The sequence below is a fragment of the Primulina huaijiensis genome, chromosome 7 (assembly GCF_012295235.1).
Source record: "Primulina huaijiensis isolate GDHJ02 chromosome 7, ASM1229523v2, whole genome shotgun sequence".
Classification (NCBI taxonomy): domain Eukaryota; kingdom Viridiplantae; phylum Streptophyta; class Magnoliopsida; order Lamiales; family Gesneriaceae; genus Primulina; species Primulina huaijiensis.
In genome coordinates this window covers 16906923-16925921 of record NC_133312.1, presented here as the reverse complement: position 1 = coordinate 16925921, position 18999 = coordinate 16906923, and the positions used below count along the sequence as shown (strand labels likewise).

The 18999-nt window shown below is 36.3% G+C and overlaps 1 protein-coding gene and 1 long non-coding RNA gene across 2 annotated transcripts; both read left to right on the top strand.

Annotated features, from left to right (window-relative positions):
• Positions 1-443: 443 nt before the first annotated feature.
• LOC140981431 (methylsterol monooxygenase 2-2-like) lies at positions 444-4894 on the top strand. Its single transcript, XM_073447832.1, has 7 exons — positions 444-605; positions 1504-1641; positions 2591-2736; positions 3185-3304; positions 3406-3618; positions 3716-3796; positions 4546-4894. The coding sequence occupies exons 1-7, from the start codon at positions 576-578 to the stop codon at positions 4625-4627; spliced, it is 810 nt and encodes a 269-aa protein (XP_073303933.1). The 5' UTR covers positions 444-575; the 3' UTR covers positions 4628-4894.
• Positions 4895-5962: 1068 nt separating this feature from the next.
• LOC140981144 (uncharacterized) lies at positions 5963-18856 on the top strand. The gene is made up of 7 exons (XR_012176041.1): positions 5963-6417; positions 16777-16964; positions 17146-17472; positions 17551-17632; positions 17704-18235; positions 18321-18770; positions 18803-18856. It is a non-coding gene; the product is annotated as an uncharacterized lncRNA (long non-coding RNA).
• Positions 18857-18999: the final 143 nt, after the last annotated feature.

Sequence of the window (18999 nt, the reverse complement as noted above, 5' to 3'; positions counted from 1 at the left end):
GACAAATATAAATTTCATAGATCAAAATAGATAAAACATATAATTTTGTCACACTCATCTTTAAAGAGTAAGTCTCATGTGAAACGGTCTCACGAATTTTATTTTTTGAGACGAGTCAACCCTACCGATATTCAAAATAAAAAGTAATACTTTAACAATAAAAGTAATACTTTTTCATTGATGACCCAAATAATAGATTCGACCCACGAAATTGATCCGTGAGACCGTATCACAAGAATTTTTGTGTTTTTTAAAAGTAACTATGCGCAAGGCATGTTTTTTTTTTTTTTTAACCAAAGCCATATTTTATGCACTCTTTTAGACTAACAAAATAATTAAATAACTGTTGATATATATATAATTAATATTTTAAAGTTTTTCTTGAAAAAATAGAAATAGACAAAATTATTTATTATTCAAATATATTTTGGTACAAATAAATCTGGAAAGTAATGGGAGGATAAACAGAGAGCAGGCCACGAGCTGAGATTCCCCTGACAGTCTGTCTCGTCCCTCTGGACCCCTATTTTCACTACCAAAATTTTATTACTCGCTTTGCTTCTCTTCCTTTTCCAATGGCTTCAATCGTCGAGTCTGCTTGGACGGTAACTTCTATATTTTTATTTTTCCATTTTTTGGTTATAATTATAATGTAGTCAATCGAATTTATTTGATTGATTTTATGTTTTTTCTTGTATTTGAGACATTTTTTGGTGTTCCTCTGGTTGTAGGGTTGATGCATTGTTGTTTGCGATTGTTTCATGATTTTGTTGCTTCTTCTTTTCTGTTTTAGAATTTAGAGTCAATTTTTTTGGGGAAGATGGAGCTAACGAATAGTTCATGTGCTTGGATTGTAGCTGCGTATTGCGAATGACGGATGATATTAATGTTAATTAGATTTGTACTAATTGTTTTGACGTGTCACCTTCTTCTTTGATTGAAACGATGGTATGTCTGCTTGTAATCAAGTGTGTGTCTGCGGGTTGGATTGTGTGTTTGTTTCTGTAAGACAGAAACACTATCATGTTGCTAAGGACCTTTTGGATTAGTGGAGGGATGAAGGCATCTTTATTACATAGACTTTGGAGAATATTTGGTTTTTAAATGATTGATGCGAGCCGCTTGATCACATTCCTTGGGTGTTTCTTTCATCGTGGACTAATCTTTGGATTGGAAAATGGTGTTTTTCTAACTTTACCTTTCATATTTTTTGTGCTAATTATTTTTTCATGAAAAGCATGTTAATTTCCTATCTTGTTTGTACTCGTTAAAATTCTAGGCAGGGTTCTATATTGGAGGCCTTGTATTGGTAATATTCCATATTTGTTGGTGGTTTGAAATATTGTTCTCATCTTCTGTGAAGAAAATGGCGAATCATTGTTTTATTATAGAGGTCTAATTTTTTGAATTTTACTTTATGAACATTCTTTCAATATCTATTTGAAAATTTTGTTACTTCTAGTTCCCTCGATGTAACATGCATCTAATATTTTGTTGTTGCAGTATCTCATTACTCATTTTAATGACTTTCAACTGGCGTGCCTCGGAAGTTTCTTTCTACATGAAAGTGTCTTTTTCTTGTCTGGACTTCCATTCATATTTTTTGAAAGAGCTGGATGGCTAACCAAGTACAAAATTCAGGTTTCACTTTACTTACTTTGCATCTAATCATCATAGGCACTGCAGGGAAAATATTGAAAAAAATAGACTAAATGTTCATTTTGTTTGTCACATTACTGTATACAGATGCTGCACTCTTTGTTGTTATTCGCCTTTTCCTAGTCTCTAATATCTACTACAAAGATCATATTTGTTTTAAGAATTACAAATTTCAACATTTGAATGGAATCTTCATTCTCACTCTATATATATACCATCGAAAATAACATTGCCGTTTGACCTAAAGTAGGAAGGTTCGATAATTTATTTCAATGTTAGTAAGATAAGTGAGTGAGTTAACTTGATATAGATGTTGGTCGTGTTAAGTTATTTTGTTAGCCGTTTAAATTTTTGTGCAGCTGTTCTTGAGGGGTTCAATTTTTTTGGTACCTCAAACCCTAGTCGGTTAACCAAATTATTTTTAGTCATTTGGTTAACTTTATTCCCGGAGGACTACTTTGTAACTTGTAGATTAAGATAAACATTTAATTAAGTGTTGATAAATTCAGGCGCTAGTTCTTTTTTTGACAATTGGTGGCTTTCATTTGTTTCTTGATCTACTTATGGCTGAATGCTAGAGAAACAAAAATTTTTGTTCACATGTTTGACAATTTTTAAGCGACTTCTCGATTTTTTTTCCTATTTTTGTACCTAATCTTGTGTTAAGGATGAAATCTTGAATATCATGTAAAAGATAGTTGTGATGGCAGTTACTAATCTTTGGAAAATGCTTGACCAATGCTAAGATTTTGACTTAAAATGATAATTGAAAATCCATCTGCCTTCAAGTGAATAAGCATCCTAATGTGTGAGACTTGGAGTTCCTTTAAATTATGGCGGCACAAGTTTTTTACTGCAGATTGTAACAAGCACGTAAAATTGACTTGACTCATATGTATCATAATGTTTTTTGGCTTTTCTGTTGCCGCAGACTAAAAATAATACCCCTGCAGCTCAGGAGAAATGTATCATTAAGCTATTGCTGTATCATTTTTGTGTCAATCTACCTGTTATGATCCTATCCTATCCTGTCTTCAGATTCATGGGGATGCGAAGCTCATTACCACTTCCCTCCTGGTAGATTTGCATTCTTTATTTCTTAAGATGAAGTTTATGGGGATTGATATTGCATGTGTTTCTTTACTCTTGAAATGTTTTAAATCTCAGGATGAATTTCATTTCTAGACGACACAGTTATTTTTGTTTCCTATAATTGCAGATTGGCAGTGTCCTCTTGTTGGTAAGACAATCAAAATCATTGAAAGATCTTTATTTTGGAAAATTATGTTAATTCTGGAACATATCAAGTTCTTTTCCTTTCGAGAAAAAAAAATTACGGTTTGGCTAGTTCAGAATCAGTTTGCCTCAATATATAAAAAATCACTATTATGATTGTAAGTTGTAGTGATGTGTTATGCGGTGTCACTGCAGTGGGTATGTAATCGTGAATTGCATAAAGTGTTTCTTCAGTTGCAATAAGACCTTCTCCCGGTGATTTTTAGAATAAAAAGTAAATTTTCTGCAGGAAAGTTATCTCAACTCAGATACTGTTCTACTTCATCCTAGAGGATTTTGTTTTCTACTGGGGACACAGGATTTTACATACAAAATGGCTTTACAAGCATGTCCACAGTGTTCATCATGAGTAAGTAAACATCGAGTTCTCATGAAAACCATATTTGTTTCACCAGTACAATAACATTATTATCTTATTCTGTGCAATTATCAATATGATTGATATTACAGATATGCGACCCCATTCGGATTGACTTCTGAATATGCTCACCCGGCTGAGATTTTGTTTCTTGGGTTTGCAACAATTGTTGGTCCTGCCATAACTGGTCCTCATCTGATTACACTCTGGTTATGGATGGTGCTAAGAGTCCTTGAGACGGTTGAGGCGCATTGTGGGTACCATTTCCCCTGGAGTCTCTCTAACTTCTTGCCTTTGTATGGGGGGTCTGTACTTTGTACTCTTTCATCTTTTGTTGGACTGTTAGATGATTTTTATTAAGTTAATCACCTTTTATCTGAAGTTTCTGCTATGGACTGACAGTGCCGATTTTCATGACTATCATCACCGACTACTGTACACTAAGAGCGGCAACTATTCATCAACTTTTGTTTACATGGACTGGTGAGATCTTTAGTCCTCTCTTTTCTAACTTGAAGTCTTCAACCAAATACATTTCTGAGTCATTCTGTTTCATCTTTTAGATAATTTAGGAATATTGAATCATCTACCAACACCTTTCGTATCATTAAAAAGTCTTTGCTGAGTTGTATTTAGCAGATAAAACACATTTCTACCCTACCTCATTTGTTACTTCATTCTTTGAGCTTGAACAACAAAACCGCATGCAGGGTAGGATAACTCAAGCATTATTTTGCACCAGAGAAGAGATTCCTTACCTGGCTTTCATATTTTGAAACTTGAACTATCTTTTAAGTGAGATCTTGTAACCATAATCACTTTGTTAAGCATCACCAAGGGGATGATCCAATCTGAATGGTCTGCCTTTTTTCATTCAGTCTGATTTATGGATTGGAGTGAGCTGTTGAACAATCTTTCTGAATTTTGACAAGTGTTTAGTTGTTTTCCGTAAACTTCTGTGCATTTATTAGCATCAGAGCTGGAGACGAATTGCAGGTAACCTAATTGATGCCTCAGAGGTACCCTAGACACAGTCCCGGATCTAGAATCTTAGATAATGTATGAATTCACCTTGATTAGCATAGTAGAGACGGTGTCTGCGATCCAGGCCAAACATGATGCCTCAGTGTATTGATTAATTCTAGTGATTGCTTCATCGCTTGGTGATTGGATGAAACAATGTGATTGGTAGTAAACAAGAGTACTGGTTCTCATTGTAGTGTTTTTTCCAGGATATTCGGTACCGACAAAGGTTACAGAAAATTAAAGGCTCTTAAGAGTGACAGAGAGGAGGCTGACCTAAAGGAAACATAAACATGACCAGAAGACCTCGAGTGTTGGGTGTAACAGGTCGGTTCGGGGGGTTGAAACATATCATCTGATAGGTCGAATTTTGTTCGTCAGCATCTCGCGTGCAATTGCATTTTGTGCCCAATTGCAGTTTACAATTTACGTTTTCTGTATCGTGGAATCAATTTTTGGTTTGTTATGAACTGTGTGTCACCTCTATAACCGCATGAATGAAATTCCACCTTTATACAGTTTCTGTTGCTCTCGGTATGAAATTAACTAGTTTGGAGATATTATTATTTTAGTTCATGTATGTTGCAACTTGTAACCTTCTGGGAAATTTGAAATAGTTCCATTCTACTGATCATGGGATAGGGTATCAAAGCATCATTTAGGAAAAAAAAAAAGGAGGGGTCGATTCTTCGTTGCCAGCCTCTCCTAATCACTTTAACTCCAAACAAAATCGGGGTTTCTCCGGCCAACTCGATGGAGGATCCCTAGGTTAGGCATGTACCACTAAGGATCTTCAAAAAACAGTTGTTCCTCTTTTGAAAATATGGATTCGTTCAAACTTGAAATGGGCATCGAAATCTCGCGGCCGTTGAAATTAAAGAAATGGAACAAGAAATGGTAATCTTATTTATCGTGAAATATTGAATTAGATCAGATGATATATCGCCCTCTGAAAATTGGAAGAGAAGATTTCTTGAAAAGAAATAACTATGATCAACATAGCATGCATGGTATTTACTAAACAAGGTCTTTATTTTAAATGTTTTTATGCATGGATAGAGCGATGGAATTTTTATGCATTTTTATTTTAATAAAATGCAGAGGGAGAATCAAAACATTGAGGCCAAACTAGTAATCTGGAGTTAACTTGAAATTTTGTATGGTGTCAGGATGTAAACAATCATTTATTCACGCTTATGTCATCTCATTCATGGATTGATTTTTCTAATTATTTACTTCTTTCTATATGTTGAATGATAAAAAATTATAGGGATTTTTTTTCCCAATTATAATATGCTTCTTTAAAAATTTGGAGTAAATTGGTTGTACAAGAGAAGAACAAAGATGGAATAATGTTGTACCAAGTGTACCAAATTTGCTCTCATTTTATATATATATNTATAAATTTAAAAGTGTGAATAAATATTTACATCAACAATTGTGAATTTACACTTTCACACTTTCACCCTTAATTCACCGTTCTTAAATTGTGAATTTACACTTTCACCCTTATTATTTTAATACAAAATACCATTTCCCATACTCTTCTTCCATCACACCCCCACTTCTCCTTTCTGTCGCTTCTTCATTTACACCAAACTCCTACGCTATTTCATTTCGCCTTTCACAATCTGATTCCAAACAAATACAGTTCGTATCTCCGAATTAAAACATTAGAGATCAAGGTATGCTTCAAGCAACAGAGATTAGGATGCGCAAGTATTGTTTGATTAATTTCACTTCAAGCAATAACCTCTTAGATTGACATTTGGATTAAACGTGCGTCTTCTCACCCTCAAAACTCTCACAGCTTTTCATTTTTCCCCTTACCGTCGTCCGCTTACGTGTTGTCTTCTACGCCAATCCATCAGTGCGCGCATCATATTATTTGTCAATATCAAACCCTCTTCAATGTCTAATTTTTAGATCGACCCAATAAAAAATCTCTTCATTTCTTAGAAATTGGCTTGACCCATGGGTACCAAGGATAAAAAGAAGCAGAAGAGTAAAAGCAGCAAGAAGAATAGTTATGGAAAGAAAAGCGGTGCGTGTTGTCTTGTTCTATTGTTTACATCCAACAGGTGATTTCTTCTGAATTTTTTTAAAGATAATTTAATTTAATTTAATTTAGTTTTATTTAGCTTAATTTAAATTTATTTATTTAATTTAAATTTATAAACGTTAGAACAAAAGCAATTCTCAAACTGTGAGAATGAAAGTAAAACAAATACATTTTGAAACGACGACAACTAATCGAACAGACATAATAAGTCATATTCGGTCATTAGATAATGAAAAGGTTGTTGCGCATAAATATACAGAAAATAATTATTTAAAATTAGTATATCAGAATTCAGTGTTGTGCCCGGTGTTGTCAATACGGCACACAACACGGCAGCGGAAATTAATTGTTTAGCACACTAATGTAACTTTAACAAATAGACACTTGGGTTAAATTAAGCACAAGTACTAATACTTGTGCGATACCTCATGGCAAAAAATTCACTAGAAAATTATGTAAATCGTTTACACACAAAATCAATACTAGTAAAATAAAACTAAACTAACTTCCTTAGCATTCCAAGGAATTAAAATGCATCAAAAACTCAAATTAAATACTAGATGTGTTTTTAACAAAACCAAACGAAACCACTCTTCGATCAACACTCTGCGTCAGTGTTGTTCTTGAATGTTGGCAACACCAATCGGCAACACTGTCACGTGGTAGACATGACACTCAAGCTCCTTACGCAAATCTCCAATCCTGAATTAATTCCAGCAGAGCTCCTGTAGCCGTCCGTCGTGATGTCCTCTCCTTGTCCACCTATTTATCTTAAGTACTTCTTCTTTTTTTTTCTTAAATCTTCAAGGATCCTTTTTACCTATAAACAAGAAAAACTCAAGTTTAATAGGAATCAAACTCTAATTTAAAGCAAAAATCTCTATATCTTATAGATAAGTTTCTTACTTAAATAAATAATTCCTAATAGTAGGATTCTCTATATCTAAGAAATTAAATCTATAAGATTTGTCTAGAAGTGCAAAATCGAAATAAAATCTTAATAGACTTTTGGAATAAAATATTCCTTTCAATCTCCCCCTTTTTGCATTTCTAGACAAAACTTAACTCCCCCTGTGATACGAAGCTAGTAGCCTCCCCCTGAGGTTGTAAGGTGTATCTCCCTCTGAATCAGGCAAGTTAGTTCATTGGTGTTGTGGTTAGTGTTTTCAACACTCATGCTCAACACATAACAAGCCACGGTAACAAGTTTAACACAAGTAACACAAGTTCATTTCTTCAACAGCATATATGAAATAAGAGCGAATAACTAAGCAATAGTAAAGTAAAAATCAAGACCAAAGCATAAGCTTAATCAACTCGTTCATCAGTGTCTTCCTCATTATCACTGTCTTCCCTGTTACCGCCAGTTGAGGAACCAGCAACATGTTGTCCCGGTTTTGGTAGTACATCATCTCCCCCTTTTTGGCCAGATGCACGCCTACTTCGAGGAGCAGTCGATAATCCGCAATCAGATTCTCATAATATGCGATTGTGGCGTTCGATTGGGTTATCTGCGTGTTAGCAGAGACAATGGGCTCACGAGCCTGTTGAATCTGTTGAAGACCGAAAGCAATTTGGGCATGAACCTCGGGGACCATCAGTACGATATAGTCATCAGAGGCAGAGAGTGATGAACTAGCAGTGTTGCCAACACCAGGGGCAACACCAGGAGCAACACCAGCAACAGATGGTGGAGCAGGTGTAGGAGCAGTGTGGTCAGTACATGGTCGAGCACCTGTCGCAGACCAAGGAAGATCAACTACCCTGTTACCTTTAAGATACGCTGATGCAATTTTCAATGGTTCTCCTATGTCGATCAGCTGATCCTCAGCATCAGAAACAAAACCTTAGGATTCCAGAATATCAAAAATCAAGGAAGGAAACGGGAGCTTCGTAGATTTCATTCCTCCTTCCGCAAATTGAAGAACCGTGGTGAATACCAGCTATCCAAAATTGAAGTTGCGCCCTGTTCCAATGGTGAAGAGGGTAAATGCTTGTGGTCTGGTGACAACTGTAGTATTGGATGAGGGAGTCCAATTGCGAATTGCAGTCTTATGGAGGACAGAGTAAAAAGAGGTCAGATTTGCTGCAGCAAGGCGTTTGGGGAGAGTAGGAAATTCTGTGACAAGACCCCCTGTGAGAACTGATGTGATCTCGTCAATGTGTGGAAGGGGATCCTCAAAAGCATGAGCAGGAGTGTTGTAGAACTCGTTGATGGTGTAAGGAGAGAAATTATAAATGGTGTCTCGTACAAACACCCTCCCATACTTAGCAGATCTCCCATTTCCAACACTGGAGACCAGATTGCAATAGAATTCAAGAATTGGTCTTCGGGCATAGGGCATCACTGAATTGACAGTAGAACTCAATCTGCGGGACTGAAAGAACGCAGTGAGATTTTATTTCCCGTATGCTTCGAAATCGATGTTGCGTTCCTCGATAAACTCTCTGTAGGCATACAGATACCATTGAGCCACAGCCTTTTCAGAGTAGAACTTGGGAGAGAAGGAGGAGGCGAGATTGTAATCATCCAAGTAAGTGTTGACAGCACTTGGCTCAACACCCGGCTCAACACTCGGCTCAACATTTTCTTCAGACCCAGCTTCTTGAGCAGAGTCATCCTCAGAGATAATGCCTTCATGCATGGGCTCAGGTTGTACGTCACCTCTGTCATCCACAGATTTCTGTTTCTTCTTTGATTCGTGCAAACTGTTGAGAAACTCGGCCAGAGATTGTTCGTCCTCAGAAGAGAAGCCTATCTCTTGAGAGGTGTCAGGAGATTTGTCAGTTGGAAGAGCAGAGGAGGATGACGGAGCAGACGATTTCTTCACACGAGCTGATCGTTTTCGAGGAACCAACTTAAAATCGTCATCATTGGAGTCATCTCCTGATGAAAAGTCTGGGTCCAGAGTAAAATATGTGGCCATCCGTGGTTTCTTTGGTGCGTCAAAATTGGGGCTATATCCAGCCTGCCGTTTTGATAGCCGTCGAAAAACAGGAGGCGGTGAAGGAAAGGCCCTTCGATAGGCTTCATAGTCGACTGGATTGTCAGCATCCCACGGATTTCCAGGTTCACCTGGAGCAATTTCTTCAAGCGGAACAGGTTCTGGAGGGGCTGCCACAATTTGTAGAGGATTCTCAACAGGAGTCTCAGTAGGCGGTGTTGATGGAGGTGTTGCAGCCTGGTGGGGAACACCGTGACTTGCAACCATTTCACTTCGTATATCCTGGGGATCAAATTGGTTATCTGCCATTTTTCAAGAAGGAGAAGGTTATAGAGAAAACACAGCACGTCACAATGAAAGAGAGAATATGGGCAAGAAGCAATTTCCGAAGCACAGAGTGAAGGGTGGAAAGGATTTTGAACAAAATTTCATTCAGTGAGTATAAAAAGCCTTGCCACAACCGTAACAATTTCGACCATAAACGTCGCATAGTAACGGTGAAAGAAACGTAACAGTCTCCCAACGGTAACAAATTTTTATTTTTTTTTCAATTTCGCCTAACTTCATAATAGGTATTTTATCCTTGATTCAAACAGGAAATAATTGATCTCATTTAGTGTTAAGACATTTCAAAAGTTTATCCACTGGAAACCCACGTCGATTATAACCCACAAACACAAGGAGACACATGAATTCAAAGATTGGGTAATTAGGGAATTCACCAACTGTCATGAGTCAGCACTGATAGGTCATTGAATCCACGAAACAAAACTCAATATGCATGTCCTAAATATGCCTTCAATATGATGAATTATTGAAATGACAGGCAAAATATCAGTTGTGTTGTGTTGTGTCTGAACTTGGTGTTGACAACACCTCTTGGCAACACCGCTGAGTTTTATTCAAACTTCCATAAACTTTATTTTGATTTAGAAATGGTAGCTCTCACACTAGAGGAACGGTCTTCAATGGACTCCCCTAGGTAGCTTTTTTCATTACTATTTTAGCTTAGAAGTGGTAGCTCCCACGACTCCTCTAGGTAGCTTTTTCCATTTTCTTCTAAGAAATTATTACCTCTTTTCTGTTTTTCTCCTTATGCTCACATTTTCCAAGTCATGTTTTCACATTGGACAAGATCACGATTTCCATGATCATCCTCAACTACTCGATGCCTTGGATTGAGCATAATTTTCTCCTCAACATTTGATCGGAAGTATGAACACTCAGAGAGTACCTTCCAGAAATTGCCTTCACTGTTCAGACTTTACACAAATAAATAAGATGATGATTATTATGCAGTATGCCTAACATCCTAAAAATAGACATGCAAATATGGTGTTGTCACCGGTGTTGGCAACACCAACGACAACATGTGTGTGTGATTATTGTACGCACATGCTGAGAGACTTCCGAAGGTTGGAAAATCTCTCAAAGTCCAAAGGTTTCGTGAAGATGTCAGCCAGCTGATTATCAGTCCTAACAAATTCCAGTCGGATTATACCTTTTTCAACCAAATCTCGAATAAAGTGATGTCTTATGTCTATGTGTTTTGTACGAGAGTGTTGAACAGGATTCTTAGAGATGTCTATGGCACTAGAATTATCACAATATACAATCATTGTATCACTATGTAACCCATAGTCCTCAATCATTGGATTCATCCAGACTAGTTGTGAGCAGCAGCTAGCAGCTGCTACATATTCAGATTCAGCAGTGGATAGGGATACACAATTTTGTTTCTTACTATACCACGACACAAGGTTGTTCCCTAGGTAAAAACACCCACCCGATGTGCTTTTCCTATCATCTAAGTCTCCGGCCCATTCAGCATCAGAAAATCCTACCAAGTTTGTATTCGTTTCTTGTGTGTACCATACTCCTAATTCTAGTGTACCTGCAATGTATCTAAGAATGCGTTTCACAGCTTTTAGGTGTGATATTTTTGGATTTGCTTGGTACCTAGCACATAAACACACACTGAACATGATATCGGGGCGAGTAGCAGTTAAGTATAAAAGACTACCGATGATGCTGCGGTACATGGTGTTGTCAACACCGTCGGCAACATCATCCTTAGACAATTTTTCACTTGACCCCATGGGAGTTTTCATATGCTTAGAATTATCATTTAAGAACTTTTTAACCAGATTCTTAGCATACTTGGATTGACACAAAAATATACCATCATGCAATTGTTTAACTTGCAATCCAAGGAAGAAGTTCAACTCTCCTACCATGCTCATTTCAAATTGTGATGACATGCATTCAACGAAGTTGTCAACGAGTTTATGTGATGAACCACCGAAGATAATATCATCTACATACACTTGACAGATCAGGATATCATGTTTCAACTTTTGAATGAAAAGGGTTTTATCAACCTCACCTCGTTTGAAGCCTAAGTTTATTAAGTATTCAGCCAACCTGTCGTACCATGCACGAGGAGCCTGTTTTAGTCCATACAAGGCTTTCTTCAATTTGTAGACATGGTCCAAGTGGTGAGGATCTTCAAATCCTTTGGGTTGACTAACATAAGCTTCCTCATTCAGAATTCCATTCAAAAAGGCACTTTTTACATCCATTTGATATAATTTAATACGCATATGACAAGCAATAGCAAGTAACAATCTGACAGACTCAATTCGAGCCACAGGTGCGAAGGTTTCATCAAAATCCACCCCCTCAACCTGTGTATACCCTTGAGCTACCAAACGAGCCTTATTTCGAACAATATTACCGGATTCATCAGTTTTGTTTTTAAAGATCCATTTTGTTCCAATAACATTGACATTTAAAGGTCGAGGCACTAAATCCCATACTTCATTGCGTATAAATTGTTCAAGTTCGTCGTGCATTGCATTGATCCAGAATTCATCTTTTAATGCATCATTTATGTTTTTGGGTTCAATTTGAGAAACAAAACACGAGTGACTTACCTGGAAAAAATTGGAGCTCATGCATACTAATCCGATCATCTTTCGGTAGTCAACCTTCTCCTTTTTCCTTGTTTGCACATCTTCATGTACTTCACCAATGATTTGAGACGGTGGGTGATTTTTCTGAATTTTGCTGGGAATATCTTTCCCGTTGTTGATTATCACATCATCATCATTTACCTCTTCATTATCCACGACTTCTGTTGTGGTTAGAAGTGGTGTTGCGCCTGGTGTTGTCTCATTGAGCTCAACACCACTCTCAACACTTGTATCCAATAGTCCTTCAGCATTATCCTCTTTAGATTTTCCTGTCAAATCTGTACAATCATCAAACACCACATTAATTGTCTCAATAGTTGTTCTCGTTCTCAGATTAAAAACACGATACGCTCTACTATTCATTGAATACCCGAGAAATAGACATTTATCACTTTTGGAGTCAAATTTTGTAAGGTGATCACGGTCATTTAGAGCATAACATACACAACCAAAGATATGAAAGTACTTAAGGTTTGGTTTTCTTCCCATTAAGATTTCATAGGATGTCATGGTAGAACCACTCCTTAGGAAGACACGGTTGGAAATATGACAAGCTGTGTTCAAGGCTTCGGCCCAAAACCGTTTCGACACACTCTTTGAGCTTAGCATGACACGAGCCATCTCTTGAAGTGTTCGATTTTTCCTTTCGGCGATTCCATTTTGTTGGGGAGTTTTAGGAGCAGAAAATTCATGAGAGATTCCTTTCTTTTCACACAGAGAAGTAAAAAGAGAATTTTCAAACTCCTTGCCATGATCAGTCCGTATTTTAACTACCCTCACATCATGCAAATTAGTAATTCTGGCATGCAATTTTTTGAAGACATCAAATGTATCTGATTTTTCTCTTATAAATCTTACCCAAGTGAACCGAGAAAAATCATCAACACAAACAAGTGAGTATTTCTTACCACCCAAACTTTGAACTTCCATTGGACCCATTAGATCCATGTGAAAGAGTTCAAGACACCGTGTTGTCCCAAAGTGTTGCAACACTGGGTGCGCAACACGGGTTTGTTTACCTTTTTGGCATGGTCCACAGACGTACGCAGTACCTGAACTTAAGTTGGGCATACCTCTCACAGCATCAAACTTACATAGATTCTTCAGAGTCTTGAAGCTCACATGTCCCAGTTTTTGATGCCATAGGTCCAAATCACTCACCTTGGCACTTCGGCAATCATCACATTCTCCCACCAAATAGCAATTGTCAGCAGACCGAGTACCTGACATTACACAAACATTGGCATCATTAAAAACTTCACAATTATTTTTATTGAACCTAACATGTAAATCATCATCACAAAGTTGACTTATGCTTATTAAGTTCGAGTTAAGTCCTTCAACATGTAGAACATTGTGAAGCTCAGGGAGCCCATCAACTTTTAGGGTTCCTTTGCCTACAATTCTTCCTTTGGCACCGCCACCATAGGTTACACGTCCACTTTTTACTTCAACATAATCCGTGAGATGTTCTTTAGATCCGGTCATATGACGTGAGCATCCACTATCAAAGTACCATGCACCTGCAATGTTAGTTTTTAAAGAAGTATAAACGACATTGCATCGAATAACAGTTTTGGGTACCCATATTTTCCTTGTGGTAGATTTCTTGACGGCGGTGTTGTGTTTGGTGTTGGGCAACACTTGATGCAACACCTGATTTGAATGCCAATTCAGGTAGTCATTTCTTAGTTTGTAGCAGAAGGGTTGAATGTGCCCAGACTTATAGCAGTAGTGACAGATGAATCGACGCTTTCTTGGCGTAGGTTGAGAGGTTGATACTGTCTTCTTGACTTGATGCTTCTTTGGTGAAGGGAGAAACTTTGAAGGTGAGCAGGCTGAACTTGGTGTTTTCAGCTTTTGTTCAGTGATCAGCTTCGAGTTTGATGCATCTTTCGTAGATGGGTTTAAGATTGTAGGGACAGTGTGGTCTTCTTCACCTTTTACAAATACTGTAGTCTTTGAACCAGCGTTGGATGTTTCACCATGTTCATATATACTTTCTACATATCCAAGACCAGTCCTTCCGTCCTTTCCCATATTTAGCATTGTGTCAAGTTTAGATGAGCTTGAATTGAATTTATCGAGAGTCTTTGATGCCTTCTCAAGCTTGTCTTTGACCTGACATAGTTGAAGATCCTTCTTGCTCAGCAAAACTTCAAGGCGAGTCACACTACTCTTTAAGTCAGTGTTTTCTTTTATCAGTATTGAATTTGTCTCATTCCTCTTGAGCCAGTCACTATATAATTCTTCATACATCATCTGCACAATTTCAACAGTGAGTTCTTCTTGGTCAGATTCCTGAATTTCTTTCACATTGGTGTGCTCTATTGATTTTGCATTAAGGCACAGTGATTTTGGCACAGTGTTGCGGCTAGGTGTTGCAACACCAGAAGGATTGACCTGTAGCTTACAAATGTCTTTTTGGATGGCAGATAAAGAGGTACAGTCTTCTCCTTCCTTCAAGTCACATTCTTCATCTGTATCATCATCACTTAGGGAGGCTGCCATGTTTTTATTTCTGCGAAGTCGATTTGCACACTCATTTGCATAGTGTCCAAATCCAGAGCATTCTCGACATTGGATTGAATCAAGTTTTGTTCCTTCTGGTCGATCTAATGAATTGCCTTTTAATCTGGAATTTACTTGAGTCGGTCCTGTTGTTTTGTTTCTTTCAGAAGGGATATATAGTGGTCGTGATGTTGATCCAGTTTTCTTCTTGTCTCTCATTCTTTTCAGGTAGTCGCCAAACTTTTTTTGTGATCAGGGAGATAGATTCCTCACCAAGATCAGAATCCTTCGCCTCTTGAATTAGACTATTCATCGAATCATCAGTAGACTGTAAAGCAACAGCCTTCCCAGTATTTCTTCTTTGTAGGTCTAGATTCATCTCAAATGTTCTGAGAGAGCTAATCAGATCTTCCAGATTAAGTGTATAGGTGTCCTTGGATTCATCAATGGCACAGATTTTGATATTAAAGCGTTCTGGAAGGGATCTCAGAACCTTGCTCACCAATCTTTCGTTTGACATAGGATCACCGAGACTAAAGGCCTTATTTGCAATATCACGTAATCTTCGATCATATTCCACAATAGTCTCGTTTTCCTCCATCCTTAAGTTTTCAAATTTGGAGGTTAGCATCCTGAGTTTTGTTCTGCGAACACTTTCTGACCCTTCGCAATGCTTTTGAAGAATATCCCAAGCTTCCTTGGCAGAGATACAGTTAGTTATGAGACTAAACATGTTGATGTCAACAGACGTGAATATAGCATTGAATGCCTTCGAGTTGAAATTCGAAGTTTGGACTTCATCATTGGACCAAGTACTTTCTGGTTTATTTATGCTGTCACCATCCTTATCAACTGTCTTCGGTGGGGACCATCCGTCTAAGACACGTTGTCAAGCCTTTTCTTCGATAGATCTGATGAACATCCTCATCTTGACTTTCCAAATGGCATAGTTTGAACCATCCAGGACTGGTGGTCTGAAAGCAGTGCTTGATGCGAGTGAATCCATCAAGTAATTAGTATATTTCCTGTACGAACAACAGAATTAAAGAATCAATCACTTAGTGTATCAAGTGTTGGCTCTGATACAACTTGAAAGGGTTGTTCCGCATAAATATACAGAAAATAATTATTTAAAACTAGTATATCAAAATTCAGTGTTGTGCCCGGTGTTGTCAACACGTCACACAACACGGCAGCGGAAATTAATTGTTTAGCACACTAATGTAACTTTAACAAATAGACATTTGGGTTAAATTAAGCACAAGTACTAATACTTGTGCGATGCCTCATGGCAAAAAATTCACTAGAAAATTATGTAAATCGTTTACACCAAAATCAATACTAGTGAAATAAAACTAAACTAACTTCCTTAACATTCCAAGGAATTAAAATGCATCAAAAACTCAAATTAAATACTAGATGCGTTTTTAACAAAACCAAACGAAACCACTCTTCGATCAACACTCTGCGTCAGTGTTGTTCTTGAATGTTGGCAACACCAATCGGCAACACTGTCACGTGGTAGACATGACACTCAAGGTCCTTACGCAAATCTCCAATCCTGAATTAATTCCAGCAGAGCTCCTGTAGCCGTCCATCGTGATGTCCTCTCCTTGTCCACCTATTTATCTTAAGTACTTCTTGTTTTTTTTCCCTTAAATCTTCAAGGATCCTTTTTACCTATAAACAAGAAAAACTCAAGTTTAATAGAAATCAAACTCTAATTTAAAGCAAAAATCTCTATATCTTATAGATAAGTTTCCTACTTAAATAAATAATTCCTAATAGTAGGATTCTCTATATTTAAGAAATTAAATCTATAAGATTTGTCTAGAAGTGCAAAATCGAAATAAAATCTTAATAGACTTTTGGAATAAAATATTTCTTTCAGATAATATAATAAATAACTTATCAACCAAAGTTATTCTCAATCTTTCTTTCGTTCAGGGAAAAAAAACAGAGTATGGACTTTTGCCAAAATGAAAATGGATAATTCTGTTATTGTTCCTATCAATTCACTTCAAACATACCAGAAAAATGTCAAAATTAAAGTAATGGTTCTTCGACAAGGAAATCAAACCTCCACAAGGCAAGGTTCAACAACAATATGGAAGATGATATTCATGGATGAAGAAGTAAGTTTTCAGATAAATAGTAGAGGCAAAACAAATTCATACCAAAAAAATTATTATGCCATTCTCCTTAAAAAATTGTTCTTGTCATTCTTTATATGCAAAATTTACAAAAAAATATCATATTGTAATGATTGGTTGTATTATCTTATAATACTGATTTGCTTATGCTTTCTGTCTGAAGGGTACATTGATTCATGGTATAATGTTTTCAAACATAATTGAACTATTTGAAGATCAAATGAGGATCAACAAAACTTATATTATCGAGGACCTGATTGTCCAACCTATAAATAAACAAAAAGTACCCAAATGTGAATAAAAACATTGAATTGCTGCTGCACAGAGGGACAATACTCAGATAGGCACAACAACAATTAACAATATGACAACTTGATCTTTGACTTTAAAGAGTTTGCTTGTGTGAATGCAAATAAAGTCACTGATAATGAACATGGTAAATGTTGCTACAATTTTTTTACATTTATAAGAAAATTGAGTACATATCATGGTATTGTCATAAAATATTTATAATTTACTTGTGTTATATTCATGAATAATTTAGGCCATCCTTTTCTTAATAAACCAGGATTTACTCAGTTGCAGTCAACATTTACAACGGGAATGCTGCAAAACCCAAAATGTAACGAAACAGAAAGAATAAACTTATGGTACGTACAAGATCCTCATTCCTTTTTGCATTAAGAGTTATTTTCTGCTATTAAACAATTTTTTGGCATAGGTTGGAACATATTGTGGGAAAACAAAGTTTGAATAGACAGGCGGCTAAATCAATCAAAGAATGTGAGGAAATCAAACTAGTGTAATTGATGGATAAGAATATTTCTTTGAAATAGGTAGAAGCAATATTACAACTCGGTATATGGTTTCCAAAATAAATGTACATAAGATGATGTTACTAAATATAAGATAAATATATAATTAAATATGTTCATGTAAATAAAATTATGTAATACATATAAATATTAAAGTTTTATTATTTTCTCACAAGACATGCATTACTGTTTAAGGAAACTATTTGTGAGATTGAGAATAAATCAAAACCATGGTATGAAGCTTGTGCCAATTGTCTCAAAGCAATCATCAAAACAACGAAAGGATAAGTTGTGCAAATTGCACAAAACAACATGTTCAAATTATGCGAAAGTATGAATCATATTCTTGACACATCAGCAAGACTTACATTATTTGAAGATGTTGCCTCAGATTTTATTGGTTTCTCAGTGAATGAATATATGGAATTACTCAATAAGGTATACATAATTGTAATTGTAAATCCTGTTGTCAAGTTTTCAAATGTTTATTATTAAACTTCCCATTGAAACTATATAATAACAGGAAGTGGATGAGACAAAATTTCCCATTGCTCTTGACAACTCAATCAAGGAAGAGCATGTGTTTCTTTTTAAGATGGATCAAGAATTTGTTAAATAGAAAAAAGAACTGTCTATAGTAGTGAAAGGCTTCCAAAGGTCGTTCATAGATATCTTCGACACCAAAAGCCTGGAAAGCAAATGACGGAAGCCAGTTTCCAGGATCACAAAAGGAAAAAAAAAAACAGATTCACTAAAAACTACAACTATGTTAGATGACGTACAAGTATCAAAGCGTGCAACAGATGGAAGTTTTGAAATCGAAGTTGACAAGAAAATTGTTGCATTTACTCAAAGAACAAGACGTGTATTGAAGCAGAAGTTAAAGTGATTAGTTTGAAACAATATCAATATTGATAGTGATTAGGTATAAGAGGAAAAATATTGAATAGTTCTTAATTATTTGGCATCAGTAGTATTGAATAGTTTTTAATTATTTGGCATCAGAAGTATTATATAAATGATTCCTTTTAAACAAATTTGGTGTATTTTCACATTAGTAGTATTACATCAATTATTATTTACAAAAAATGGGTTTTTTTCATATTTATTTCTTCGTATATTATTCACGTGCGTTGCACGTGATTTTTCCTAGTATATATAAAAGTGTGGACATGGTCAAAGTTTTACAAATGAATTGTCAA